Source organism: Schistocerca cancellata, chromosome 8 (genome assembly GCF_023864275.1).
Source record: "Schistocerca cancellata isolate TAMUIC-IGC-003103 chromosome 8, iqSchCanc2.1, whole genome shotgun sequence".
In the NCBI taxonomy this organism is placed as follows: domain Eukaryota; kingdom Metazoa; phylum Arthropoda; class Insecta; order Orthoptera; family Acrididae; genus Schistocerca; species Schistocerca cancellata.
In genome coordinates, this window is record NC_064633.1 from 124,185,906 (window position 1) to 124,202,551 (window position 16,646).

Genomic DNA, 16,646 nt, shown 5'->3' on the forward strand with positions numbered 1-16,646 from the left:
ATACATAACCACCTTTTGAAACAGTGTTGCTGTTACTCCAAATGAAGACACTGGAAGCAAAATCTATGAACACAACATTAGATTTGTTTATACCTTCTACACAATTAGTAAGGGTGCAGTTTTCCATGACACCACGAATCTTCCAAATCCCCCAACCAAGTTCACGAAGTATAATAGATTTATAGGGTCTAAAGTAGAAGATAACTGTATAGAATCTTTGAAAAAAGCTGTGGAAGAGGCAATAATAAAAAACAGTGGTTAACAGAGACTTGACTAAAGCTTTAACTGCACCTGAACTGTTGAAAAAATGTGTTCATGGAAAACTCAAAATCGCAATGAAAGTGTAAGTAGTGTTGTATGGTCAAGAATCCCCAACACACTGTTTGTTGGAATAGAAACACTTCACTTTGGTGTGTATGATGCTGCTACTACTTTCAAACTTGGAAAAACTTTCATAGAGACATTTCACATGCTTAGCCAAGCATATGGGGAGGACTGTGAGTCACATGCAGTACTACGAGTGTTTTAAACATTTTCAACAGAGCAGAATGCCAGTCTGTAATGATTACAAGTATAGTTGTCCTTCCACATCAACAGATGATGGCCACGAGGACAGCGCTCATGTTGCGATTTACAGAAATCATCGTTTAACTGTTTGGGAAGTTGCTGAGGAGTTGGGCATCAGCGTAGGATCATGCCATCACATTTTGAGCAAAAAACTTTAGATGCATCGCACCGGTGCAATATTTGTACCATGTTTGGCGACCGAAGATAAGAAAAAGGCCCGTGTTTAAATGTGTGAGGAATTGTTTGCCGCTGTGAATGACAATGAAAACTTTCTTAAGAAGAACGTAACAGGCGAAGAGACGTGGGTGTACAGCTATGATGTTGAAAGGAAGATGCAGTCATCGCAGTGGGTAGACAAAGGGTCACCTCGTCCAAAAACACCATGCATGAGTCAGTCAAAGATCAAGGTGGCTAAACAAGGACATCTATCAGGGAATTCTAGTGCACATGAGGGCTGCTGTGCACAACTTGAATTGTGGGAAAACAATGTTGCATGTTACATCATGACAATGTACCAGCTCACACGTCACTCCCTGTCTGCACCTATCTAGCAAAATACCATTTTCCCATTGTGCCCCATCCACTGTATCCTCCGGACTTAGCCCCAGCAGACTTTTTCCTTAACTGAAAAACACACTGAAATGATGTTGCTTCCAAACCATAGAGGAGATACAGGACAATGTGATGAGAAAACTGCGCACCATCCCACAAAATGTGTTCCAAGAGGCATTCCAAAACTGGAAGAAATGATGGCAACAGTGTATTGCCAGTAGAGGGGATTAGTTTGAAGGAGACAGTTCTTAAAATGTTGTACGATAAGCAATAAAGCTGATGTTCAGTTTCTTTTCGAACACACCTTCAAGAAGCCAGAGTAAACAGGAGTTGGAGTAGTAGTTTACCGAAGATGAAGATAATCCATCTTATGGACCTGGAATGCACTAAAAAGGCAATCCAAACTTTGTTGCTTGACTCCCAAAAGTTTTATTTTTCATACAAATTACATGTTTTCTCAGGATCTACCAAGCCAATTTGCTTCAAATTTTCATGAAATATTACACAGTCCCTTCTGCGTATCTTGACACAGCCGATTTTCAAAAAACCTGCATATTATTGAATTCATATACAAAAAATGGCGCAAAAAGTAGTGAATTTTTGTTACAATATAAACAATTACTCTCTAACAATTTAATTCAAATATTTAAGAATCCCTGTCTTAAGTTATAGCCAATACTCCAATAGCTCAAATACTTTCTGAGAAAACATGTAATTTATAAGCGTGATTTTAACATTGGAAAGACACAGCTTTCTGGAGCCCCTTACTCTTATTGTATTACAGAAGACATGGGATGGTCAACTACCGAACACTTCCTATTGTGCTGTACATATGTACTAGTGTGTATCACTATGTATGCTACGTAAAGAACAAATTGTATGGCAGTGCATATAATTTGAATTCTACAGTCCCTAAAATCAACTGGCATTTTGGAATGAGAATCTCTGAAGTATTTTCCAAATCACACAAAGCCCTACACTGGCATTTATTTAAAAATGATCTTTCAAGAACCTTTCTAAGCTGCTCATTTCCCTGTAAGATCCCCTAATGAACAATTTAAATACTTCCTCAACAAACTTGCATGAGTTTCATTAGAAAATATATGAAGAAACTGTCTTCACATATTTGAGTTGCTTGCAAATGTGGTAGATTTCACATGTACCCTCTTATTTGGTATTGATGCGATACAGTATATTTCTTGATCTCCCGTAAGCAAATACGAGAGTAACCAAGTTTATAAACAAAAATGCTGCTCATACCTGTTTTGCAGCAAACTCTTGCTCATTAATAAGCATCACTCAACAGGGGTAATGCTGCCAACTGTCCAATTCCTAATTCGCTGCACATTATGACATAACATGTCTCTCATTTGCACACAATTTCGCATGCTGCACTTCTATTGTAGTCTTCTGCTTTGACTTTCATTTTCACATGATTTATTCAAACATGCCTTATGGGACAACAAGGCTTATTTTGTCATACATCTCTACAATGTAAATTTGTGGCAAGATCTGATGGGATCAAACTGCTTAGGTCATCGGTCCCTAACCTTACATACTATTTAATGTAACTTAAACTAACTTACACTGTAGACAACACACACACACACACACACACACACACACACACACACACACACACACACGAGGGAGGATTCGAACCTCCGACAGGGAGAGCTGTGCAGACCGTGACACGAGGCCTCTGACCGCGCGGCCTCTCTACAATGCCTCAGAGTTCTACATAGCTAAGATCTGTCAAACTCAGAAACTACACAGTAGCAGAAGCTTGATGAAGATTTCAAATGAATGATTTCATTATACAAAATTAATGTGTGTTGCAATTAGCTTAGTGATATATCAAAACTAAACATTTCAGATGTATGGTCCTACACAGGTTTCATAATATTCATAAATGACACCTTTTTTTGTAAAGAAAAATTTCTCAGCTTAGTTTAAATAATTGTTTAGGCTAAGCCCATCACAAGGGAATGAAATATGTTATTTATATCTGGTTTAAATTATTACATCATAGCAAGGCAATTAAATAATCCAAATAATACAATATGGCATTCATGATGGTATAACCTAAATTGTACATTATTCTAACTACTACTATCATTTTTACACCATTGTCATATTTTCTGCTATGTTAGTGAGTGCTTTGGGTCTCCATCTTCTGTGAGCCATTGCTTCCTTCTTAATTTCAGTGTTTCAGAAGACAACTGCGCAAACACTACGAGACATATCAATGGATACAGCACCTGTCCAAATTTTTAACTCACAAAATAGGTGGGTAATATGGGCACCAATTGTGATAGGGCACACCTCAATCTATTTATTGAGTTGCGCATTTGCAGGTAGTCATTACAACAACCCCCCCCCTCCCTCCTCCCTCTTACATTTTTCAGTGGGCTGGCCCAAGAAAGGGTACAATGCAGAAAAGTGTAAAATACAGGAAAGCATACGAAGTACAACAAGCAAAAATGAATAAATTAACCTTACAGTCATTATCTTTATGTTGTTCAAATCATGCAATTAAAAAAATTGCCTATTTAAAAAAATTGGAATAATTAACTGTTTTTGTTTCTTTCTAACAGCACTTGGCTTTACTCTTTTGTGAAACCACATTAAAAAGATAGACATGTCCCAATGTGAAACTTATTACATAGTTTGAAGCGACAATATGAAGATGAGGATTTCCCTACAATTTCTGGCACACCTGCCCCTAGTGCAACAATTCCAAAGAATGTATTACAAATCTAAACTTGGAGAGATGCTGTATCCACTGATATGTCATTTTCCATATGTCTTGACATTTGACAATATTATGGAAAGGATAGATTGCTTCACACAATATATAGAGAGTGTGTGTGTGTGTGTGTGTGTGTGTGTGTGTGGGGGGGGGGGGGGGGGGTCTAATTTTGAAGAAGAGCTTTTTGGCAAACAGCTATCTATCTTGAGTCTTTTATATTGTGCCTACCTGTGACTCAACATCTCCGCTATATTCTTTCCATAGCATTATCTTGTAGTCCTTGCACAGTCTTCTTCTGACACCCTGGAGATACTCATGAATAGCCCTGTATTTCCAATCCAGTTTCTTTTCCTTCTTTTTATTACATTCAGTTATTGTCTTTCTCTTCCACTCTCCTTGACACCACCTCATTTTTCACTCTATCCATCAACTTATTTTTCCTTCTTCCATCTTGTCCACAACTCTAATGCCTCCAGCCTTGGTCTATTATTTCTTTCTTATTGTCCATTTTTCTCAAACCTTTGTCCATATTGCTACAGAAGGGACACCTTTTCTCACTAATGCCTCTTTCACCGCTGCTATCCTGGTATTATCTGTGGTTTCTTTGCTGCTCTTCCAGTTACTTTAATCTTGCTTCTTAATTTTTCAAGCTTCTGTACATGTTCTCATATTTTCTTGTTCTGCATATTACTTCAGTTTTCTCTGCATTGATTTTAATTCTGTAAGTCTTTCCTTTAGCTTAAACTAGCTGCAGCGCCCGGTGTCGCCCAAGATGTTTAATATCTGCCACACACTTTCCTTTAGCTTAAACTAGCTGCAGTGCCCGGCGTCGCCCGAGATGTTTAATATCTGCCACGCAAAGTGATTGGGACTGTGGCTTGTTGAAGCTCACGGTGATTGCAGACAGCATGAGAAACTGCAATCACTTTAAATCAAAGGGCATATTTGAATCACTGGGTGTCAACAGAATGCGACGAATGAATCTGTCTTCACCTGCGACATTCACAAAAATCACGTTTTAGGCTTCCTGCTTACTTCTGCAAATACCACACCAATTTTAAACCGAAACTTTAGTAATAACAATTAAATCTTAATTATGCAACCAATTAGTAAGTAATTGTTCGCAATCATGTTTCTGTCAAATTCTTGAACTATCGCTTGTCCTGCAATCTAGTGACATCTGATGGTACTACCTCAAGATAAACCGTCATTGTAATTTTTGCTAACAGCAATTACAGTCAGTTTACCGCGATATATCTTTTTTGTTAGGCATTTAATTTTTCATTAATTTTCTTTGTTGTTTCATCTGAATGTAGAAATTTGAAGTAAATCACTCAAGTACTTTAACAACCTTTCCCCTTTATATATGTTTCAAGTCAGATTACAAAAACTTATGTAAATAGTGATCTTCCTCTTGTCTGAAGGGAACATGTGCCGAATTTCATCAAGTCAAGACTGGGTTAAACTGTAGATGTGCATGAATTACAAACATACAGATACTCTTCTTTACATAGAAAGATGGTATCCACTATATTCTGCAATTCTTTTTCATCTGTTACTATGAGAACCATGTTGTCTGCAACCCTCAAATAGCATATTATTATTCTTATTTTTATCTCCTTGTCTTTTAGTGGGCAGTTACGTAGCAGCCAATTAAACAATATCTCAATGCAAAGGGCATCATTTGTTAGTCCAGAATGTAGAGTGATCACTAAAATGGCTTTGAGTGCGTATTTCTGTTAAGGCTTGTAGTGATGTGTTCCCCAAAGGAAATCACCCCAACATAAAGAGTGAAGAACAGAATGCTCCCAATATCTTTGTTATTCTAGTCATGCCAACTGAGCAGTATAACACTGAGAAGTGCATGCCACTAAGTATCATTCACCACAAACTTGTTAAACATGTTGCATTCACAATTCAACTATATGAAGTAAAAGTTGTCACGATAGTGCTCTTGTAACTGCACAGTGTATCCATACGCCTCTCCCCTCACCCATCCTTCCTTCTCTCTCCGCACCCATTACCAATTACTTTCCCTGGAGGCATGTTACAATACTGGAAACAGCAATAAAATAATCTACAAGAATGCAAAGCATTATACTGTCCTCTGATATTCAGAGGATAATCACGCCAAGTACTGAAAAGGAATAACTGTTAGTGCTTGAGACTGAGAAGAGTCAAACACGTTGCCAGTAATATCAGTTATGAAAACATATAATGGATCGTTAATGTACCTAAGCACAACAGTTGAGTCCTATATTCATAACACAACAAAGTGACTGATATAACAAACTTACCTGGGAATCCTAAGACTGACAATGCACACTGAATCAAAACAGTGGCTTGTAGCAAGAAGGAAGATTAAGGGTTTAACATCCCATCGATGACTAGGTCATTTAGAGAGACCACAAGCTTTGATTGAAGGATGGTAAAAGAATAGGTCATGTTCTTTTGAAGGGAATCCTCCCACTATTTGCCTTAAATGATTTTCGGGAAAGAAGGGAAATACTGTACGAAAGAATGAATGAGTTTAGCAGTGCACTGGGATTCAGCACAATCTCTGACTAGACAAGGATGGATGTAAGAATCATTCTGGTATTCATGTGAAGTGATACACTCAACAACAGATAATGTAAATACACATGTGTATGACCTGGATCCTTCCGATACAAATCTCATTAACAAATGCCAGATAGATTCGTGGAAGAATCCTTAGAAAATGAAGTCCATTCACAAAGGAGGTAGCGTACAAAAACACCCATTCAGCCAATACTTTACTGCTCGTCTTGTGGCGGCAATAAGAGACTGGACTAAGTATTAATTGCTAAGCCCTGAGTAATCTTCTATTTGCTTAGGAGATTTATTACTACCTAAGACTTTACGGAAAAGGCTATAAGACAGAAGGCCATACATAATACCCGCAAGGGTAAGTATGGGAGTTACCAATCATTAGTATACAGTTCTTTGTTTCAGCAGATACGTACCGTATTTAACTAATTATAAGACGTGAATTTTTCCCCACATTCGTCATTCAAAAAATACCCACATTCGTCATTCGAAAAATACGGGGTTATCTTATATTTACAGACTAAGCAATTGCTGCTGAGGTCAATGTTCTTACTTTGTTTAATAGATTAATATAGGGGGTTGTCTTACATTCACAGATGGGTGGGTGGTGAGGTTTCATACTACTTTATTTTGAACAATCCTGAAGATAGAGCTTAGCAAACAATGCTTGCATTCAATTTTTTTTTTTTTTTGGTTGGGTTTAAGGGCGCTCAACTGCTGAGGTCATTAGCGCCCAGTCACTGTTGTTTGAGCACATGGAATCTGGTAAAACTCAAGGGGATGGAGGGGACACCAGAAGGACCCGACAAAGATGCAGACAAAATAAGTAAAAAGATTAAATGTCCTTGGACAAGCCAGTTAAAGTTATAAAACGCAGAATACGAGCAGCTGCTCGAGCGTCATCAGCTAAAACATCCGGTAAAGTAGATGGCAGGGACAGGACAACACGAAATTGACTAAAACGGGGACACGACAATAAAACATGGCGCACTGTTAATGCCTGACCACAAGGGCACTGCGGGGCTGGGTCACCGGAGAGCAGGTAGCGGTGGCTAAACCGGCAATGCCCAATCCGCAACCTGGTCAGAAGGACCTCCTCGCGCCGAGATGGTCGGGAGGATGTTGTCCAAGCAGTTGGTAGCGGTTTTACTGCCCGGAGCTTGTTTCCTTGGAGGGATGACCAAGCATCCCACCACAACGACACAAGCCTCTTACATACATCCCCACGAACGTCGGATGACGGGACACAATGGGAGGCTGGCCGAGGCAGGAGGACTGCAGCCCTGGCTGCAGCATCCGCAGCCTCATTCCCAGGCACTCCCACATGTCCGGGAACCCACAGAAAGCTGACAGAACCACCATTATCAGCCAAAGAATGGAGGGACTGCTGTATCCGTTGTATCAAGGGATGGACCGGAGAGGGAGCTCCAAGGCTCTGAAGAGCACTGAGTGAGTCAGAGCACAGTACATATGATGAATGGTGGTGGCGGCGGGCATACTGAACGGCCTGATGGAGAGCAAAAAGCTCGGCCGTAAAGCTGGAACACTGGTCGAGGAGCCTGTATTTAAATATGGCGGCCCCGACGACAAAGGCACAGCCGACACCATCGTCAGTTTTGGAGCCATCGGTGTAAATAAAGGTGTGACCGGCAAGTCGAGCACGAAGTTCGGCAAACCGTGAGCAATACATTGCAGCCGGAGTACCATCCTTCGGGAGTGAGCTGAGGTCGAGATAAATATGAACCGGAGCCTGGAGCCAAGGTGGTGTCGGGCTCTCACCCTCTCTGAAGGTGGTAGGGAGGGCAAAATCCAATTGTCGAAGCAGGCGACGGAAGCGGACTCCGGGGGGCAGCAGGGCAGACACATACAACCCGTACTGACGGTCGAGAGAATCGGCGAAGAAGGACTTGTAAGTGGGGTGGTCGGGCATAGACGACAGCCGGCAGGCATACCGACACAGCAGTACGTCGCGCCGGTAGGTCAACGGTAACTCGGCAGCTTCAGCATAAAGACTCTCGACAGGACTAGTGTAGAAGGCTCCGGTCGCAAGACGTAACCCCCGATGGTGGATGGAGTTGAGCCGGCGTAATAGGGACGGCCGAGCGGACGAGTAGACGAAGCTCCCATAATCCAGCTTCGATCGGACTATGGACCGATACAAGCGAAGCAGGACAGTGCGATCCGCTCCCCAAGATGAACCGCTAAGAACTCTGAGGACATTAAGGGAACGTGTACAACGGGCCGCCAAATAAGAGACGTGTGGAGACCAACACAGTTTCCTGTCCAACGTGAGCCCTAGAAACTGCTTGCATTCAAATAGGCTCCAGCCTTCCAGATATGCCGAAGGCCCCTTGCTCAAGCAATCATATATTTGATTCACAGTGCTAGTGCAATGGATAACTAAGGAACTATGGACTAGTCACAACAACAATCTACTGCTCTGCCTAAAAATTGACAACTTCCAGGTTTTCAATAAAAGTTTCATATATATGGATAAAACACACACACACTTATTTTGCTTTTTAAATAAAGGTACCATTCAAAGGTGAAAACCTTGTCCTTCAAAAAAGCCTTCTGAAAATGCAAGTAGATCCAGATGTTCGCAACAGATGGGACTACCATTCAGTCACAGGAGGGAGGAATCATACTGATACGCAGCAGATACATGACTGATTTCTTAGCTACACATGACGTAAAAAAGATCTTGTATGTGTGAAACCCTGGCATGATGGCCCTAACCATATCAGCTTAAATAAATAAATAAATAAATAAAGCATTTGTAGAATCCTCTCTAACTGTATCCATCAACGCTCAACATTGTCAGTGCTAGTGATAAAGTTCTCAGGTGGACTGCTCAGATTATCTGAAATCTGTTATTGCGGTTGCTAATCAAAAGTATCTTCATCATCATCATCATCATCATCATCATGATGAACAGTTTCCAGCCTCAGGCTGGGTACACTTGAAACATGTGATTCACCTTCTGGTCCTGTTATCCTCACTGCCTTTCTTAATATTCCTATTTACAATCATATTCAGTGATGCTGCAACAGCATCGTGATCAGTGACTCCCCATGCTAAATGGAGTTGAAAAGTTCAAGCTTGTTGGTGACCAGGGACAGCCAACATGTTATTTTCACCTAACAGTTCTCTGACTAGGTGTTAAAGGTAATTTAAATATCCATCCAATACCACAACAGGTCTATTCTTCAAGTTTCCACTGCTCTGAGCAGATGCTTATAAAAACTTCTGAAGACCATGTTTGATCCACTTTTAATACTCATCTTTACCCAAATTATTTCGTGTTCACAATCTGTACTAACATCACTACAGATTAACATACTTTTTTTACAGCTATATACATACCTCTACCACCAGCATTCAAACTAGCTTTGCAATGAAATTCCCAATTCTGATTTGATGTGCACTCTAATTTTAAGGGAGGTGAAAAAGGCTTTGATTTGTATTTAATTTACAAAAAAATTATTCTACCATAATGATTCCATTCATCATCATTTTTATTGCAGGAAAGATGTTAGCCCTCTAGTGCTTTCCTCTTTTTGTAACTTGTCTCATGCTTTCTCAGTTTTATGTCCGTAGAAGCTGTCAAGGACCAACATGTTACATAAATTCAGCAATTCATGAATGTTTCCAAACAATGCATCACCCAATCAACCACATGGTCACTGGCCATCCACCCTTTCATATTCGCTCTCACAAGCATGTCTTCCACTGATATTTTCGGAATAGATTTCCTTTTAAATATCACATAAGATGGTAGCTTTTGTCCACTGCCAGTTACACACAATATCACTGTACACCTCTGCTTCTCACTGTAGCCAGTTCATATCATGATGCTGGATTCCCCTTTCCTGTTTACAATGTTGTCAAGTGGCATCTGAGACTGGCATTTGACCATGTTACCAATTTGCGATAATATATAAGAACGTTCAAAGACAAAATTTATCACATAATTATGAAAATTCAATACTTTTCCCTGTAATCACCTGGAAGTCGTTGAGTGATGATAGTTTGCCTTCTGAAGCCTAACATATTTTGATTGAAAATATCTTGTGCGCCTCGATAACTGAGTGGTCAGCCCGGCAGAACACCATGCAAAAGGGCCTGGGTTCGATTCCCGGGTGGGTCGGAGATTTTCTCCACTTAGGGACTGGGTGTTGCGTTGTGTTCATCATCATTTAATCCTCATCAACACGCAAGTCGCCGAAGTGGCATCAACTAAAAAGACTTGCACCAGGCAACTGGTCTACCCAACGGGAAGCCCTAGCCACAAGACATTTCATTGAAAAATTTTGATAGCCAGCACAGCTAGCTTTGAAACCAGTGATGCCTAATTCTTTGGGTAAAGCCAATGCTCCGAGTTGCGTACTTCAATGATGACCGTACATCCATATTGTCGCTTCTTATCTACATAGTCTCACAGCCATTTCCGGAAGTCCAGGTGCTTCACTTTTTGGCCATGAAATACCCTGCGATTACCATTCCTTTCTTGAATGCACTTTTTTTTTTTTGCCAGTCGCAAATATAATCCTTGCTCGTATCATATACTTTCTTGCTGCTGCATTGTTTCCAGTGTTCTCTGCTTCTTCAATAACTTTAAGTGTTTCTTTAGCTGTGTACAAGCAATAATGAGAACACGTAGCCACAATTAACAAGTTCACATACGGTAAATAAGTCACTTCTATCGTGCTACTCAAGCTGCAACAGCGCTAGAGTATAACAGGATCTTCTGTGGGAAGCAGAACAGTACTAACCTTATTACAATCATTCTGCACACACCAGTTTTTTGTCCTTAAATTCGGGAAAAAATACGTGCAGATTATTTGTGTACACATAACAACACTATATTAACATTTTCTTTCTCCAGCGTTCCACAAAGAATGTGACTGTCTCTACTTAATGGGAAGTGTGTTCTTCCAATCTGAAATCAGAACGTATCTTATTGGTCCAGTGGAGTGATTTCTCTATCCTAAAAACTCACATGTTCATGTCACACATACTCTACTAATCACTTAGGCACATCCTGTGTGTAGTGCATGCCTGACCCATTGGGGAGGGGAGGGGGCTACAATTCTCCAATTGATGGCAGAGGTCAAGAAAAATCTGCACCCAAAATTGTCAACACAATTATCTGAGCCTTTGATTTAAGCCTTCCATTCAGCTCAAAATCAGACGACCAATCTGGCTTTGGGAATGATGATGCAAAACGCTCCCGCTCCACGAGAGATGATACCTGTCTCTACCGAATCAGTAAGCCACCTGCAAGAACCAAGGATGGCCTCTAAACCCAGGCAGCACACATAATTTGTGTTGACACGACCCTCAATTTGCAGCTGGGAGCAGCCAGTGCTCTCAATCGCTACCTGCAGAGTTTTTTCCCCACTTCTGATGTGACTGCCAAAAGGCAGAGTGGAGACTTACCTCCTTTCCCAACCTGCCCACTGTTTCCCTAAGAAGCTCCATCACCACCTGTTTGAGCTCCCAATTCTCAAACCGGTTTCTAAGGGGTAGTGGGACAACCTTGCAGCCAGTAGCTTCTTTCACCTTCCATCTGGAGAGTGATGACCCTGTCACCGTTCAGCATTCTCCATCAGGTCAGTGTCAACCGGCTGGGATTTGCAAACTGAAAGGTACTGTGACACATGGGATACTCAGCAGGCTCCAGAGATGCTAAAGCATTCGTCTCAGGTGCCCCACTCACCACATCCCAGGCCAGCAGCATAAAGCCTGATGACCATGCCTAATGCACCTTCCAGCTGTTTATGACAGTGGTCAATTACTTCTCCACCTGTAAACAACGGATGCAGTTTCCATTCCAAGAAATACAACACTAACCCAAGGAATTTCTGGGTCCAACTTATGTTCCGCTGCTACGTTACTTCTGGTGTTTACTACGCTCCCAAGTCAGCTCACACAACCCAAAATTATGTAAAAACTCAGAATAAGTTAGTACACACTAGCCAACACAAAAATACACAATCACTTCTTCACTATAAGATGTGGGACAAAAACTAAATTAAATCCTGTGTATGTATTTGGGAATTACTAACAACAATATAATGCTTATTTTTGCTCTTGTTTCCTGCAGATTGTTGTTTTCAAATTAGGTGATGAAACTAATGCATCATCAAATGCAAAATGCTTCTTATGTACATCTTAAATGCAAATAGCAAACAAGGATAACTGATCTTAAATGGGGCAGTATACTGTAGTATGTGTTACTGTATTGCACCCTAAAGCAAAAGCAACTGTTTAAAAACTAAACACTGTCTTTGCTGTGATTATAGAAAACTAGAAAATTAAATTCATGTATGTTATTTTTTCAAAGAACAGCACTGGAATAATAATACACCCATTACTGAAGTTTTGTTGTTATTTGCGTTGAATATTTTCAATGCGTTAGGTACAGTATGTTACATTTGTAAAATATTTTAAAGAGAAACATACAAGAACGTGCAGGCTTTTGTGTAATTGATGTATAAAATATTGTTTTTCATTTTGCTACTGCTGATTAATTTTTGTAATACAGTAACTGGAACAAAGTTGGATCCTTCATGATTATTATCCTATACAGCATTTAACAGTAAGTTTAAACATGCTCAACATTTTACATCATTCATTATCCACAACAGTGTTGACATTATTGAACAATTTACATTGTTACTAATTTTCTCTTCACTTATTAAAAGGTTTTACATTCTGCTGTTACTTTATAGCTGTACATCCTGTATAAACTTAAGAAAAATTCCTCTTCAGTCCCTCAACAAGTACTGTATTTCTGCTACTTTTCAAAGTGTTAACTCCATGGCAGCGATACGAAATTTTTATCAAAAAACCCAGTTTGTACCACTATTGCCTATAGCAACTGTTAACAGCCAGTTCCTTCGCTGTTATAACTGGTTTCAACTATACACACACTGTGGTGACCATCTCTTTCCACCATGAGCCTACAAGCAAAGTTCATTACAACCAGCAGTAACGGGGAGTCTTTCCACTGAGTATCATCAATTACTGCAAACTGAGCCATTCTAAGAACAGCTGCTGTTCCCTGAACATGGAAGATAAACAAGTCATGTGCATCCTTCAGCATGCTGTCAGTCCTGCAGTCCAACAGAATAATGCCAAATGCCATGTAGCATTGAATGTCCAAGTATTTCCCACAATATAGCACAGTACTACTTTCACCACAACCAGCACGTTTAGCAGCTGTCACAAACTGAAAATATATATAAATGACAACCACGTAACAGTCTAGTAACAGTTTCTGGGAGTACAAAACACTGAATAGTGTACCCAAGATCCAAATGAACTAGTGGCCAATAGATAACAGAGCTCCAGAGACTATAACCGACTAGTCTTTTAATCATATATGTTCCACATGTTTTACTAACAATTTCTCCACAATAAATATTATTTACATGCATTCTGATGTTATTCAATTTTATTTCAAATAATGGAAACTCCAGGCAGGAATGTCAACAATGTAGGAAAAACAGATTACAGAAGACATGTCAAGTTGCAGATGGGCACAACTACAAGACACTTACATAAAGATTTCGGTCCAGCCTTTATCAGTAAAACACACACGCACGCACACACACACACACACACACACACACACACACACACACGACGACGCATTCCGGCTTGAGATGCTGGAGTTGGTGATCATGTGTACGCGAGGTGTGCCTGCTTTTGTGTGAATGGTGGAGTACCTAATTAGTAACTACTATCAAAACAAGAAGAGGATAAAGTACCTCTAATTACTGGCTTAAAATGACACATGGAAAATAACAGATGAGAGAGGTTATGTAAATACAATAAAGTGAATTACAACACCAGGGAATATAATAAATCTGATTTTATATGACATATCCAAATTCTAAGACAAATACTTGTCTCCCAAAAGGCATTTTGCTACAAATTGCACTATCCAAATGTAACTCACTGACTGAACCAAATTCTCTACTCTCACTTATTTTTGGCATAAATGCTTACACTTTGTTTATTATACAGGGTTATTCTAATGATGGACCAATTTTCAAAAATTCATATGTATTCAAGTACAATTCCAAAATGAACAAGCTTCATACCAATGAAAAGAGGAAGTTTTGAAGCTTTTGCAGGCAGGTGGGGATGGTTTCAGGAGTGGCTAGTAGAGATCGTGTGGCAGTAAGGCCATCATTCCATTTCATTGTCAGTTGTGAATGAGATTGCAACTGTAGAGCACAAGGTTTTCTGCGTTCTTGAGTTCATGAAAAATGAGTCACAAACTGCAGTGCAGCGGGTGTTTTGTACAAATCTGATACTCAACCACCAACTCGCAAAAACATTAGCCATTGGTTTAAGCAATTCAAACAGACTGGGAGGCTGTGCAAAGGAAAAAGGACAACTGTGTGTGTCAGAGGATGATGTCCAACAGATTCAAGAAAGTTTTGTGCGCAGTCCCAGCATGTCTACCAGCAAAGCCAGTCGATAACTTAGAATACTCCAACCAACTGTATGGAATGTTCCGAGACGGCATTTGCTGTACAAGCCCTACAGATTACAACTCATACAGACTCTCAACCTCAATGACAAAGAGAAGTGTCCGACATTTTGTAGTTATGTGCTAGCAAAGGGAGGATGACACATTTCTACAGTGTGCAATTTCTTGCGATGAAGCGACTTTTTGTCTTAGTGGAAATGTCAACAGACGCAATCTTCGCATATGAAGTTTGGAAAATCCACATTCACCACTGCAACACGAATGAGACTCACTGGAGATCAACGTGTTCTGTGCCGTATCCAGAACAAAGATTTACTCTGCGAAAAAAAGTGTAATGGGAATCACGTACCTGGACATGTTGGAACAATGGCTGTTCCCTCATGTTACGGAAGATTCCTGGGACTACATTTTCTAACAGAATGGAGCTCCACCCCACTGATACCGTGATGTACAAGGCTTTCTGAATGACTCCCTTCCTCAGTGCTGGGTCGGTCGCAGGGGACTTTAGGACCTAGCTCTGCACTTCTAGGCATCAAGATCTCCTGATCTAACACTCTGCGACTATTTCTTATGGGGTTATGTGAAGGAAGCTGTTTATGTCCCACCTCTATCAACCACTATGAAAGATATGCAGAACCAGTTTACTGCTGCTGTACACTCAGTAACGGCAGATACACTTTCGCATGCGTGAGGTGAGTCTGGCTACCGCGATGATGTTTGCTGTGCGGCCAACAGTGGCCACAGTGAACATTTATAACATTTAACACATTTCAAATTATTAAATAATTATTAAATTGATATCAAACATTATGAAAAAACCTTTTAACTTTCTCTTTTCATTGGTATAAAGTTTGTTCATTTTGGATTTGTACTTGAAAAAATATGAAGTTTTGAAAAAAGGTCCATCATTTAGATTAACCCTGTATATGATAGGTGATAGTTCTATGGACCTGTGATGTTAAGATTTTGAATTTGGTGTGCGTGTGCACGAGACTCTAGCTCAAAAGCAAATTCTGGAAGTTTCCAGTTTGGTTATGTGACTGTCGATGACTCAATGCCTCTACTATTCGGTCAGTTGTTATCTGTAAACCTAAATTATTTAGCTTTGTGAATGGTACAATTTTCATTATCTAACGCAAAGCGTAAGTACATCACTTAAGAGGTCATTCTCAAAAATAAAACAGATACTTACCGTTTTTTTCATGGATCTGAACTAAGGATTTGAAGGACTGCTGTGCTCTTGCGAGACTATATTGGCTCTGGAAGAAAAAAAAAAAAAAAGATTCAAAATAAAGATCAACAAGCTGAAGAAATAATTACAGTATAGTAAATGCTTGCAGATCATAACGTGTTCCAAAACAAAACACACCACAGTTTCTTCTTATTGCAGGTACCACATCGGACATGAACACTGAACATGACGGACAGTTCATATTCAAGCACAACTGACTAATCAAACAGTTTTTCTCTAACACTGCTGGCTATTAACTTATAATACTTAAGTACATTATCATGCACAAATGACTCACAGGTGTTAGAAGCCTGACACAGAACAAGGTCTAAAGCATGTTGTACGATATAAATAAAAACCAAGATACTATCCTGGTTCTAAGAGGAAAAGTAGACATTAAATTATCTATGGCTGTTGATAATGTTACACTAGTATTCCATTTGAAATCATTATAATTTTGTTAATGA

The 16,646-nt window shown here is 39.9% G+C and overlaps 1 protein-coding gene across 2 annotated transcripts in view; it reads right to left on the bottom strand.

Moving 5' to 3' along the window:
- LOC126095303 (ubiquitin-conjugating enzyme E2 Q2) overlaps positions 1-16,646 on the bottom strand; it is a 90,248-nt gene that overhangs the window by 2,644 nt on the left and 70,958 nt on the right. For both annotated transcript variants that reach the window (XM_049910097.1, XM_049910096.1), the window contains exon 7: positions 16,141-16,207. In XM_049910097.1, coding sequence (XP_049766054.1) covers positions 16,141-16,207 — 67 coding nt within the window. The remainder of the gene's footprint in view (positions 1-16,140; positions 16,208-16,646) is intronic.